The sequence below is a fragment of the Oncorhynchus gorbuscha genome, linkage group LG22 (assembly GCF_021184085.1).
Source record: "Oncorhynchus gorbuscha isolate QuinsamMale2020 ecotype Even-year linkage group LG22, OgorEven_v1.0, whole genome shotgun sequence".
Classification (NCBI taxonomy): domain Eukaryota; kingdom Metazoa; phylum Chordata; class Actinopteri; order Salmoniformes; family Salmonidae; genus Oncorhynchus; species Oncorhynchus gorbuscha.
In genome coordinates this window covers 34,393,987-34,407,935 of record NC_060194.1, presented here as the reverse complement: position 1 = coordinate 34,407,935, position 13,949 = coordinate 34,393,987, and the positions used below count along the sequence as shown (strand labels likewise).

At 44.1% G+C, this 13,949-nt stretch overlaps 1 protein-coding gene across 1 annotated transcript in view; it reads left to right on the top strand.

Annotated features, from left to right (window-relative positions):
• LOC124010166 (ephrin type-A receptor 4-like) overlaps positions 1-12,326 on the top strand; it is a 68,243-nt gene extending 55,917 nt beyond the window's left edge. The window contains exons 8-18 of the mRNA XM_046322551.1: positions 298-457; positions 600-711; positions 7,630-7,688; positions 7,821-7,934; positions 8,197-8,382; positions 8,509-8,570; positions 8,657-8,866; positions 9,051-9,227; positions 9,359-9,549; positions 9,717-9,875; positions 10,614-12,326. Of these exons, the coding sequence (XP_046178507.1) occupies positions 298-457; positions 600-711; positions 7,630-7,688; positions 7,821-7,934; positions 8,197-8,382; positions 8,509-8,570; positions 8,657-8,866; positions 9,051-9,227; positions 9,359-9,549; positions 9,717-9,875; positions 10,614-10,743 (1,560 nt within the window). The 3' untranslated portion in view covers positions 10,744-12,326. The remainder of the gene's footprint in view (positions 1-297; positions 458-599; positions 712-7,629; positions 7,689-7,820; positions 7,935-8,196; positions 8,383-8,508; positions 8,571-8,656; positions 8,867-9,050; positions 9,228-9,358; positions 9,550-9,716; positions 9,876-10,613) is intronic.
• Positions 12,327-13,949: the final 1,623 nt, after the last annotated feature.

Sequence of the window (13,949 nt, the reverse complement as noted above, 5' to 3'; positions counted from 1 at the left end):
AGTTTGAGGCAATGTAGATAAGAGATGGGACTGTGTGGCAATGTTTTTGTGTGTTTCCTTGCTTGAATGGTTTTGTGATTGTAGGCCATAGGGAGAGGGATTTCCCTCCAGACCCACAGAAAACATTGTTCTGCAACTTCAAGTTACGTTTTAGAATCATGTTCAAATCTTTTACCCATTTTCTTTTTGCTTTCCAATTATAATGGGTTGTATTTTAGTATGATGTGCTGTATATTGGAACACTTCATATAGTGGACATTGACATGTCCCTCACCTCTTTTCCTCCTATCCAATCAGAATCAGAAGGAGAGGTCCTACCGCATAATGAAGACGGCATCCCGTAGTGCTGATATCACTGGGCTAAACCCACTCACTGTGTACGTATTTCAAGTGCGAGCTCGCACGGCCGCCGGATACGGAGAGTTCAGCGCCCCTTTTGAGTTTTCCACCAACTCAGGTACAACACTATGTTCTATTATTTCATATTATATGATATTCTATTTGTCTATTTTTATAGAGCTAGGGATATTGATAAAATATGTACCTGTTTTGAATGAAAATGTCCTGGTTTGTGACCTGTTGTCTCCTCCCTCTGTCAGATCCCTTGCCTCTGATTGGTAATGCCGCTAACTCCACCCTTCTCCTACTGTCAATCAGTGGGGGTGTGGTTCTACTGCTCATCTCTACCACAGTCTTCATCATCAGCCACAGGTACACACACACACAGCCACAGGGAAACATACATAGTGTGTCCTAAAGGAGGCAGTATGTCCAAAAGGAGACCGTGTGTATGATGGCACCAGGAGGAGATGGCTGCCATGTTATGGGCTCCTAATCAATTGTGCTATTGTGTGTGGTTTTTTTTGTAACTTATTTTGTACATAATGTTTCTGCCACCGTCTCTTATGACCGAAAAGAGCTTCTGGATATCAGGACAGCGATTACCCACCTCATACATACAAATATTGTTTTGTTTAACGAGTCGGACGCAAAGGATTTACTTCACACCCGACAAGGCCCAAATCCCCGTCATTCGCATGAAGAAGAGACAGAGATATCGGTGACGAAGGTCGGGGTGTAAGTACGGCTAGTGAGTAATGCCCCTCTACCATCAGTCCTATTAGCCAACGTGCAATTATTGGGTAACAAAATGGATGAGCCCCGATTAAGATTATCCTACCAACGGGACATTAAACACTGTAATATCTTGTTATTATTATTGTTATTATCTTATTATTATTATTATTATTATTATTATTATATTATTATTATCTTGTGTTTCACCGAGTCGCTTGGTTTTCGGTCCATCGGGAAGATAGAACAGCTGCATCCGGTAAGACATGGGGTGGCAGTCTATGTCTATTTGTAAATAACAGCTGGTGCACAAAATCTAATATTAAGGAAGTCTCTAGGTTTGGCTCACCTGAGGTAGAGTTTTTCATTATAAGCTGTAGACCACACTATTTACCAAGAGTTCTCATCTATATTTTTTGTAGCTGTCTATCACCACAAACCGATGCTGGCACTAAGACAGCACTCAACGAGCTGTATAAGGCAATAAGCAAACAAGAAAATGCTCATCGAGGCGGCGCTCCTAGTGGCCGGGGACTTTAATGCATGGAAGAATTATTATTTTTTTTACCTAATTTCTACCAGCATGTTAAATGTGCAACCAGGGGGGAAAAACTCTAGACCACATTTACTCCACACACAGAGACGCGTACAAAGCTCTCCCTCGCCCTCAATTTGGCAAATCTGACAATAACTCTATCCTCCCTAACTAAAGCAGGAAGTACCAGTGAGTCGCTCAAGGAAGTGGTCGGATACCGAGGATGCTAAGCTACAGGACTGTTTTACTAGGACAGACTGGAATATGTTCCAGGATTCTTCAAATGGCATTGAGGAGTATATCACATCAGTCACTGGCTTCATCAATAAGTGCATTGATGACATCGTCCCCACAGTGACCGTATGTACATACCGCAAACAGAAGCCATGTATTACAGGCAACATCCTCACTGAGCTAAAGGGTAAAGCTGCCGCTTTCAAGGAGCGGGACTCTAACCCAGACGCTTATAAGAAATCCCGCTATGCCCTCTGATGAACCATCAAACAGGCAAAACATCAATACAGGATGAAGATTGAATCGTACTACACCGGCTCTGATGCTTTTTGGATGTGGCAGGGCTTGCAAACTCTAACAGACTACAAAGGGAAGCACAGCCGTGAGTTGCCTAGTGACACGAGCCTACCAGATGAGCTAAATAACTTATATGCTCTCTTCGAGTCAAGCAACACTGAAGCATGCATGAGAGCATCAGCTGTTCCGGGCGACTCTCTGTAGCCAATGTGAGTAAACCAGGTTAACATTCACAAGGCCGCAGGGCCAGACAGATTACCAGGACGTGTACTCCGAGCATGCGCTAACCAACTGGCAAGTGTCTTCACTGACATTTTCAACCTGTCTCTGACCGAGTCTATAATACCAACATGTTTCAAGCAGACCACCATAGTACCTGTGCCCAAGAACATGAACCTGCCTAAATGACTACCAACCCTTGGCACTCATGTCTGTAGCCATGAAGTGCTTTGAAAGGCTGGTCATGTCTCACATCAACACCATTATCCCTGAAACCCTAGACCCACTACAATTTGCATACCACCCCATAAGATCCACAGATGATGCAATCTATATGGCACTCCACACTGCTCTTTCCCACCTGGACAAAAGGAACACCCACGTGAGAATTGACTATAGTTCAGTGTTCAACACCATAGTGCCCTCAAAGCTCATCACTAAGCTAAGTACCCTGGGACTTAACACCTCCCTCTGCAACTGGATCCTAGACTTCCTGACGGGTCGCCCCCAGGTAGTAGGGGTAGGCAACAACACCTCTGCCACGCTGATCCTCAGCACGGGAGCTTGCTCAGTACCCTCCTGTACTCCCTGTTTACCCATGACTGCATGGCCAAGCACAACACCAACACCATTGTTAAGTTGACCAACAACACAACAGTGGTAGGTCTGATCACCAACAGCGATGAGACAGCCTATAAGGAGGAGGTCAGAGACATGGCAGTGTTGTGCCAGAATAACAACCTCTCCCTCAATGTGATCAAGACAAAGGAGATGATTGTGGACTACAGGAAAAGGAGGACCGAACACGCCTCCATTCTCATCGACGGAGCTTTAGTGGAGCAGGTTGAGAGCTTCAAGTTCCTTGGAGAGACAGTCATAAAGAGGGCACGACACAACCTATTCCCCCTCAGGAGACTGGAAATATTTGTTATGGGTCCTCAGATCCTTAAAAAGTTCTATATCTGCACCATCAAGAGCATCCTGACTGGTTGCATCGCCACCTGGCATGGCAACTGGTTGCCCTCCGACTGTAAGGCACTACAGAGGGTAGTGTGTTCGGCCCAGTACATCACTGGGGCCAAGGTTCCTGCCATCCAGGATCTTTATACCAGGCAGTGTCAGAGGAAGGCCTCTAAAGGGTCGAGCACAAGAAATTTCCAGCGACTCCAGCCACCCTAGTCATAGACTGTTCTCTCTGCTACCGCACGGCAAGCGGTACAGGAGTACCAAGTCTAGGTTCAAAAGGCTTCTTCACAGCTTCTACCCCCAAGCCATAAGACTCCTGAACAGCTAATCAAATGGCTACCCGGACTATTTGCATTTTAACTCTGCTGCTACTCTCTGTTTATTACCCATGCATAGTCACTTTACCTCTACTTACATGTACACTACCGTTCAAAAGTTTGGGGTCACTTCGAAATGTCGTTTTCCATGAAAACATACATGAAAGGAGTTACAAAATGAATAGGAAATATAAGACATTGAACAATATTATAAATAATTATTTTTAATTGAAATAATAATTGTGTCCTTCAAACTTTGCTTTTGTCAAATAATCCTTAATTTGCAGCAATTACAGCCTTGGACATTCTAGTTGTCAATTTGTTGAGGTAATCTGAAGAGATTTCACCCTGTGCTTCCAGAAGCACCTTCCACAAGCTGGTTTGGCTGGATGGGCACTTCTTACGTACCATATGGTCAAGCTGCTCTTACAGCTCAATAGGGTTGAGATCCGGTGACTGTGCTGGCCATGCCATTATAGACAGAATACCAGCTGACTGCTTCTTCCCTAATAGTTCTTGCAGAGTTTGGAGCTGTGCTTTGGGTCATTGTCCTGTTGTAGGAGGAAATTGCCCCCAATTAAGTGCCATCCTCAGGGTATGGCTTGGCGTTGCAAAATGGAGTTATAGCTTTCCTTCTTCAAGATCCCTTTTACCCTGTACAAATCTCCCACTTTACCACCACCAAAGCACCCTCAGACCATCACATTGCCTCCAGCATGCTTTGTGATCCAAACACCTCAAACTTAGATTTCTCTGTCCATAACACTTTTTTCCAATCTTCCTCTGTCCATTGTCTGTTATTTTGCCCATCTTAATCCTTTATTTTTATTGGCCGGTCTGAGATATGGCTTTTTCTTTGCAACTCTGATTGGAAGGCCAGCATCCGGGAGTTGCCTCTTCACTGTTGAAATAGTACCTGCAAAGCACCCGTCTCTATTTCATGAAGCTGCAAGTTGAGTACTTGTGAGGTGTCTGTTTCTCAAACTAGATACTCTGATGTACTTGTCCTCTTGCTCAGTTGTGCACCGGTGCCTCCCACTCCTCTTTCTATTCTGGTTAGAGCCAGTGTGTGCTGTTCTGTGAAGGGAGTAGTACACCACGTTTTATGAGATCTTCAGTTTCTTGGCAGTTTCTCGCATGGAATAGCCTTCATTTCTCAGAACAAGAATAGACTGATGAGTTTCAGAAGAAAGTTATTTTTTTCTGGCCATTATGAGCCTGTAATCGAACCCACAAATGCCGATGCTCCAGATACTCAACTAGTCTAAAAAAGGCCAGTTTTATTGCTTCTTTTCAGCTGTGCTAACATAATTGCAAAAGTGTTTTCTAATGATCAATTAGCCTTTTAAAATGCTAAACTTGGATCAGCTAACACAGCGTGCCATTGGAACACAGCAGTGATGGTTGCTGATAATGGGCTTCTGTACGCCTATGTAGATATTCCATTAAAAAGTCAACCGTTTCCAGCTACAAAAGTCATTTACAATATTAACAATGTCTACACTGTATTTCTGATCAATTTGATGTTATTTTAATGGACAAAACATTTGCTGTTCTTTAAAAAACAAGGAGATTTCTAAGTGGCCCCAAACTTTTGAATGGTAGTGTACCTATTACCCTGACTAACCGGTGCCCCCGCAAATTGACTCTGTACTGGTATCCCCTGTATATAGCCTCCACATTGACTCTGTACTGGTATCCCCTGTATATAGCCTCCACATTGACTCTGTACTGGTATCCCCTGTATATAGCCTCCACATTGACTCTGTACTGGTATCCCCTGTATATAACCTCCACATTGACTCTGTACTGGTATCCCTGTATATAGCCTCCACATTGACTCTGTACTGGTATCCCCTGTATATAGCCTCCACATTGACTCTGTACTGGTATCCCCTGTATATAACCTCCACATTGACTCTGTACTGGTATCCCCTGTATATAGCCTCCACATTGACTCTGTACTGGTATACCCTGTATATAGCCTCCACATTAACTCTGTACTGGTATACCCTGTATATAGCCTCCACATTGACTCTGTACTGGTATCCCCTGTATATAACCTCCACATTGACTCTGTACTGGTATACCCTGTATATAGCCTCCACATTGACTCTGTACTGGTATCCCCTGTATATAACCTCCACATTGACTCTGTACTGGTATCCCCTGTGTATAGTCTCCACATTGACTCTGTACTGGTATACCCTGTATATAGCCTCCACATTGACTCTGTACTGGTATACCCTGTATATAGCCTCCACATTGACTCTGTACTGGTATCCCCTGTGTATAGTCTCCACATTGACTCTGTACTGGTATCCCCTGTATATAGCCTCCACATTGACTCTGTACTGGTATCCCCTGTATATAGCCTCCACATTGACTCTGTACTGGTATCCCCTGTATATAGCCTCCACATTGACTCTGTACTGGTATACCCTGTATATAGCCTCCACATTGACTCTGTACTGGTATACCCTGTATATAGCCTCCACATTGACTCTGTACTGGTATACCCTGTATATAGCCTCCACATTGACTCTGTACTGGTATCCCCCGTATATAAACTCCACATTGACTCTGTACTGGTATCCCCTGTATATAACCTCCACATTGACTCTGTACTGGTATACCCTGTATATAGCCTCCACATTGACTCTGTACTGGTATCCCCTGTATATAACCTCCACATTGACTCTGTACTGGTATCCCCTGTATATAACCTCCACATTGACTCTGTACTGGTATCCCCTGTATATAACCTCCACATTGACTCTGTACTGGTATACCCTGTATATAGCCTCCACATTGACTCTGTACTGGTATACCCTGTATATAGTTTCTTCTTCCTAAATTACTATTCTCCCTCCATCCCGTTAAGTCACTATTCTCCCTCCATCCCCCCCTCCTTCTTCCTAAGTCACTATTCTCCCTCCATCCCGTTAAGTCACTATTCTCCCTCCATCCCCCTCTCCTTCTTCCTAAGTCACTATTCTCCCTACATCCCATTAAGTCACTATTCTCCCTCCATCCCCCTCTCCTTCTTCCTAAGTCACTATTCTCCCTCCATCCCATTAAGTCACTATTCTCCCTCCATCCCCCTCTCCTTCTTCCTAAGTCACTATTCTCCCTCCATCCCATTAAGTCACTATTCTCCCTCCATCCCCCTCTCCTTCTTCCTAAGTCACTATTCTCCCTCCATCCCATTAAGTCACTATTCTCCCTCCATCCCCCTCTCCTTCTTCCTAAGTCACTATTCTCCCTCCATCCCATTAAGTCACTATTCTCCCTCCATCCCCCCTCTCCTTCTTCCTAAGTCACTATTCTCCCTCCATCCCATTAAGTCACTATTCTCCCTCCATCCCATTAAGTCACTATTCTCCCTCCATCCCCCCTCTCCTTCTTCCTAAGTCACTATTCTCCCTCTATCCCATTAAGTCACTATTCTCCCTCCATCCCCCTCTCCTTCTTCCTAAGTCACTATTCTCCCTCCATCCCCCTCTCCTTCTTCCTAAGTCACTATAATATAATATAATATGCCATTTAGCAGACGCTTTTATCCAAAGCGACTTACAGTCATGTGTGCATACATTCTACGTATGGGTGGTCCCGGGGATCGAACCCACTACCCTGGCGTTACAAGCGCCATGCTCTACCAACTGAGCTCCATCCCCCTCTCCTTCTTCCTAAGTCACTATTCTCCCTCCATCCCCCTCTCCTTCTTCCTAAGTCACTATTCTCCCTCCATCCCCCTCTCCTTCTTCCTAAGTCACTATTCTCCCTCCATCCCCCTCTCCTTCTTCCTAAGTCACTATTCTCCCTCCATCCCCCTCTCCTTCTTCCTAAGTCACTATTCTCCCTCCATCCCCCCTCTCCTTCTTCCTAAGTCACTATTCTCCCTCCATCCCCCTGTCCTCCTTCTACCTGTTAGCGAGCTGGGTTCTGTTCCCTTCACTACTTCATTCTCTACCTCTGTTATTTCAGGAGGGGACAATACAGCAAAGCTAAGCAGGACTTAGAGGAGGAGAAACATTTAAACCCAGGTAAGACCCCACACACAAACAAACATGGGCGAGCACATACTCATGTGAGCATCCCTCCCTCCATCCCTTCCAATTTACTTTCTCAAACCATCTCCCTCCCCCCCCTCCTTCCCTCTCCCTCTCCATCTGAAGGTGTGAGGATATACGTGGACCCCTTTACCTATGAAGACCCGGACCAGGCTGTCCATGAGTTTGCCAAAGAGATTGACGCCTCCAACATACACATAGAGAAAGTAATTGGCATCGGTAAGGGAGCCTGACACACACACGGACAATAAATAATCTGTCTGTGTGTGTGTGTGTGTGTGTGTGTGTGTGTGTGTGTGTGTGTGTGTGTGTGTGTGTGTGTGTGTGTGTGTGTGTGTGTGTGTGTGTGTGTGTGTGTGTGTGTGTGTGTGTGTGTGTGTGTGTGTGTGTGTGTGTGTGTGTGTGTGTGTGTGTGTGTGTTGTAGATGAGTTTGGGGAGGTGTGTAGTTATTGATATTGTGTTTATCTATGTGCGTTGTAGGTGAGTTTGGGGAGGTGTGTAGTGGCCGTCTGCGGCTCCAGGGGAAGAGGGAGATCTACGTGGCCATAAAGAGTCTGAAGGCAGGATACGCTGACAAACAGAGGCGGGACTTCCTCTCTGAGGCCAGCATCATGGGACAGTTCGACCACCCAAACATCATCAGACTGGAGGGTGTGGTCACACGATGTGAGTGATTGACAGCTACTTTGACCAATCGAAGCAGAGATTTATAAAGTAAAAGCAGGGAACCCAAAACTGATCTTTGTGGAACTCCACCCTGGCTTAATCGCTGTTTGTTTGTCTCCTGTTCAGGTAAACCAGTGATGATCATCACAGAGTACATGGAGAATGGATCCCTCAACACCTTCCTCAGGGTAAGAAGGAGAATGAGAGAGAGTATGTATCTCTGTGTTCACACTGTAAACTCTATTCTAATGTCTATATTGTCTTTCTCCGTTAGAAACACGACGGTCAGTTCACAGTGATCCAGCTGGTGGGCATGCTGCGTGGCATTGTGTCGGGCATGAAGTACCTGTCTGACATGAGCTACGTTCACCGAGACCTGGCCGCACGCAACATCTTGGTCAACAGCAACCTGGTGTGTAAGGTGTCTGACTTCGGCCTGTCACGAGTACTGGAGGATGAGTCTGAGGCAGCATACACCACACAGGTAAGAACACAGAAACATAGGAAAGAACATAGACCCTAAACATGCACATTACTTGTCTGGAGTAATGATTTATTATGCAAGATAAGGTTTCAATGACTGTTAGTTCACTCATCTTTTAAATTTTGGTCCTTATCACCTGTGGATCCTAATTTCTCATTTTCTCATTCCCTTCCATGTGTTACAGGAGGTGACTGGGACGTACCACTCTCCAGGGGGGAAGATCCCCATCAGGTGGACTGCTCCAGAGGCCATCGCCTACAGGAAGTTCACTCCAGCCTCTGACACATGGAGCTACGGCGTGGTCATGTGGGAGGTGATGTCATATGGAGAACGGCCATATTGGGACATGAGTAACCAGGATGTAAGTGTGTGTTGAAACTCAAAAACAGGACATTCGCCTGAATGTGAGACAGAAACTAAGTTGAACAGTTAGACAAAGTTAGTTAAACATGCTTTCTTACCCACTTGATCCCTTTCTCCTCCTCTCTCTAGGTGATAAAAGCGATAGATGAGGGTTACCGTCTGCCCCCACCTATGGACTGTCCAGTTTGTCTGCACCAACTGATGTTAGATTGCTGGCAGAGAGACAGAATACACAGACCCAGTTTCACGCAGATCCTCAACATTCTGGATAAACTCATCCGCAACCCAACCACCACACTGAGGAGGACAGGAGGGGAGAGGTACACACACACACACACACACACACACACACACACACACACACACACACACACACACACACACACACACACACACACAGGAAACCATGTCTTTCATTGCAGGCCCTTTCAATGTTTTTTCATAACATGGACTCACTATAACTCATTCTTTCTTTGTCTCTGTGCAGGCCTGTTCCCACTCTGTTGGAGCCTGTAGGAGGTCCAGAGTTTGTGTCGGTGTGGTCAGTAGAATACTGGCTCCAGGCTATAGGGATGGATATGTACAGAGACACCCTCACTGCTGCTGGATACACCAGTCCTGACAGCCTGCTAACCCTCACACAGCAGTAAGTCGGTTTCTCTCTCGTTACCTGTCTCTCTCCTTGTCTCTCTCCCTCTATCTCTCTCTCTCTGTCTCCCTCTCTCCCTCTCTCTCAATTCAAGGGGCTTTATTGGCATGTTGACATTGCCAAAGCAAGTGAAGTAGATAATATACAAAAGTGAAATAAACAATAAAAATAAACAGTAAACATTACACTCACAGAAGTTCCAAAAGAATAAAGACATTACAAATGTCATATTGTGTATATATACAGTGTTGTAATGATGAGCAAATAGAAAAAGTACAAAAAGGAAAATAAATAAACATAAATATGGGTTGTATTTACAAATGGTGTTTGTTTTCACTGGTTGCCCTTTTCTCGTGGCAACAGGTCACAAATCATGCTGCTGTGATGGCACACTGTGGTATTTCACCCAGTAGATATGGGAGTTCATCAAAATTGTGTTTGTTTTTTCGAATTCTTTGTGGATCTGTGTAATCTGAGGGAAATATGTGTCTAATATGGTCATACATTGGGCAGGAGGTTAGGAAGTGCAGCTCAGTTTCCACCTCATTTTGTGGGCAGTGTGCACATAGCCTGTCTTCTCTTGAGAGCCAGGTCTGCCTACGGTGGCCTTTCTCAATAGTCTCTCTGTCTCTCCTATTCTCTTTCTCTTTTTCTCTCTCTCTCATTTTGTGTGTCCGTGAGCATGCTCTTCTCAACTCCCAACATGCCTAATTGTGTGTTGTACTATGTTTACAGGGACATGGCCAGTATAGGAATCGTCACACCATCACACCAGGACCAGATCCTTGCCAGTGTGCAGCAGGTATTGCTGTCCCACATGCAACAAATACAGGAACAGATGCAGGACAGTATGGTTCCCGTCTGAGCCAGTGAATGGATATAAAACAGAAACAGACATTTGTTTTAATGAGTTCCATTTACGTCATCCGTGCACTTTAGATTGAGATTTTCATAAGGAATAACGTCAACAAACAAACCCTACAACAGAAAATATGAACGGAGGAGAGAAAAGAGGCACTTTTATAAACCATATAACCTTTGAACTATGGCCTGAGGATTGACCTGAGGCCGAAGAAGCTGTTTGTTTCAGTGGAACCAACGGAACTTTCCGTCTCTTGTTCTGTTTACTTTTTGTACATACGTGTCTGTGTAAAAAAAAGAAAATTAACTGCTCTTGATTATTTTATTTTTTTTGGTGACTTTATGACACGACAATATTGGTCACAGTCATCCTGACTTTTGAGTCATGTGCGAAACGTTTCGGTAGTTTGTTTAGAGTTCGGCTGGGCGATATGGCCTTAAAATCAATGCTTGGTCATTTTTTTCACATATATCCATTTTTAAAAGGTTTTCTCTAAATAAGCGTTGTTGTATAAAGGTCAAATACACTACATTTCACTAATTATTGTATTATTTTCTAAAAATAGTTTAACCTTCTTTTTTTGCAATAATCACTGATATGGCTTTGAAAATGAAAATGCTAATTTTGTTACAAATGTAATAACCAGAAGCATGCATAATGCACATTCACTAATACTGACTAACTTCTTGTAGAAGGCATCACATAAGATTATAAACAATCTCTCAAGCACCAGTCCACGTCCTAGTGAGTAATCTTTATATTTCAAATTTTGCCAAATTGGATTTATTTGCTAGCTTACAAGGCAGAACAGCTGAATTGTTATCGCCTCTCATTGTTAGGGCAGAAACATGAGCATCTCGTCATTATATACAGATCTCTGGTGTAAATGGGAAGGTGCACACAGCACAGAGGGAGCGAAGGAGACAAGACCAAAAAGATAACATGAGAACAAGAGGATATAAGAAGGTTATCAAAAAAGATAACTTGATTTTGCGATACAGGCATTTGATATATTGCCCAGCCCTAGTTCAGATTGGTGCCAATGTTTTCTGTTCAGATGAACTTTTCTTTTTGATCTCCACTACACAAACAGAATATATGTCTCCAATTTGCCACATATGCATTTCAGGACCACACTACTCATTAATCTCTAATACAATACAAGGACTCCAACTCCCATACCCACTAAGGAGTAGTCCATCCATTGAACTTTGTTGACAAGTACTAATAAGTGCTACATCCATTCATCAACAAGGACTTGTAAGTCTATAGTGAAGCAGAGTTCAATGAATAAACCAGGAGTTGAATGTCCACCAAGTATGGCCTGAGGCATTTCATATGTCTACGATAGTCTATATATTGTCATTGTGCAAATGTGCTGTTTATCATATCTGAACCGTGACAGAATGTTGTCAAATCTTCAGCTGGTAGAGGAGAGATGTTGTTGCTGTTGTGGAGCTTTGGGCTCTATCTGAAACATTTGAAGGATTTCTGAAAGTCAACAGAAACTTAGGACAAGCTGAGGAAGTGTAGTTCTGAAGCATCACGTGTGTGTGTGTGTGTGTGTGTGTGTGTGTGTGTGTGTGTGTGTGTGTGTGTGTGTGTGTGTGTGTGTGTGTGTGTGTGTGCGTGCGTGCGTGCGTGCGTGCGTGCGTGCGTGCGTGCGTGCGTGCGTGCGTGCGTGCGTGCGTGCGTGCGTGCGTGTGTGTGTGTGTGCGTGCTTGTCTTTGAGGACCAGTTTTGGATATGCAAAGACAGGAAGATGGAGGAGAGTGTTATGTGATAGAATTTATTGTGCCAAGCTCTCAATACCTTTTTTATTGAGGATGAACACACTAACAATGGTTTTATCTAGTCAATGATTAGCATATGCTGTAGGTATTCTATGTCTTTGTAAATGTCATTGTTTGAAAATGAATTCAGGTACATGAAGCATTTCATTCTATTTATAGTCTTCTAATTATCTGGGTTGTAAATTGTAAAATAGGAAAATGGAAAATGACTGACTGACATATTGCATTGTAATAAATGTCCAAACTGAGATGGTCTGCTTCTGTCGTAACTTATTTTTGACACTGATGCGGCAGATTGTGTGTGACTGGGAAGTGTGTGTTTGTGTGTATGTAATGAAGTGAAGAGTGTCCACTAGTGTGTTCTGGCCAGCGGTGTCAAAGCCAGGTGGATTCAAGTGAAGGATGCTGGGAGGCGTTCTGTTAAAACGTTCAGTGGTGTGGAGCGTGCCATCTGCTAAACACACACACACACACACTGTGACACACACACACAACAGGAGAGAACTACACATGGACAGAATAGATAAAGGACAAGGGACTAACATACATAGCAGTACAGAACATGGTGTACTCAGGGATATGTGTCACTTGAGCAACTGCTTGCACAAAACCAAACCTCAATTTCACATTCAAATCTGGGATATTTGTTCATTTGATTTTGGATGAAATAAAAATCTTGCCAGCTGGAGACAACAGGCAAATCACCTTGGATACTCAGACATTCTACACCAGGGTTTTACATGGAATCTGACTGACACAGACACACACACGGACACACAGCTGCCCTGTGGGTTAGTGGTGCGGGGCAGAGATATGCTGTGACAGTCTTTTTGAAGAGTTGATCCTGTTAACGGCCTTAGACACACTGCTTTCTCACACAAAACACATCTTGTCATATGAATACAGGCGCACCCACTCTACCATTCAACATGAGGGATACCCAAACACCAAGCTAGACACCAGGTCCTAATCTGCCTGGCTGTCTCTGCAATAAACCATATTAAGAGAAAGGATTCTCTCTCTCTCTCTCTCTCTCTCTCTCTCTCTCTCTCTCTCTCTCTCTCTCTCTCTCTCTCTCTCTCTCTCTCTCTCTCTCTCTCTCTCTCTCTCTCTCTCTCTCTCTCTCTCTCTCTCTCTCTCTCTCTCTCTCTCTCTCTCTCTCTCTCTCTCTCGGGTGTCCTTGTGGTCTTTTGGTCACTAGATTAGTGTGGTAATAGAACAGGCTAATCCCGGCTGGTTTTACATGGGGAGAGAGACAATGTATGTGTGACTGGGAGGAGAGAGACAGGGTTTAGAGATACCCTAATGTATGTGTGACTGGGAGGAGAGAGACAGGGTTTAGAGATACCCTAATGTATGTGTGACTGGGAGGAGAGAGACAGGGTTTAGAGATACCCTAATGTATGTGTGACTGGG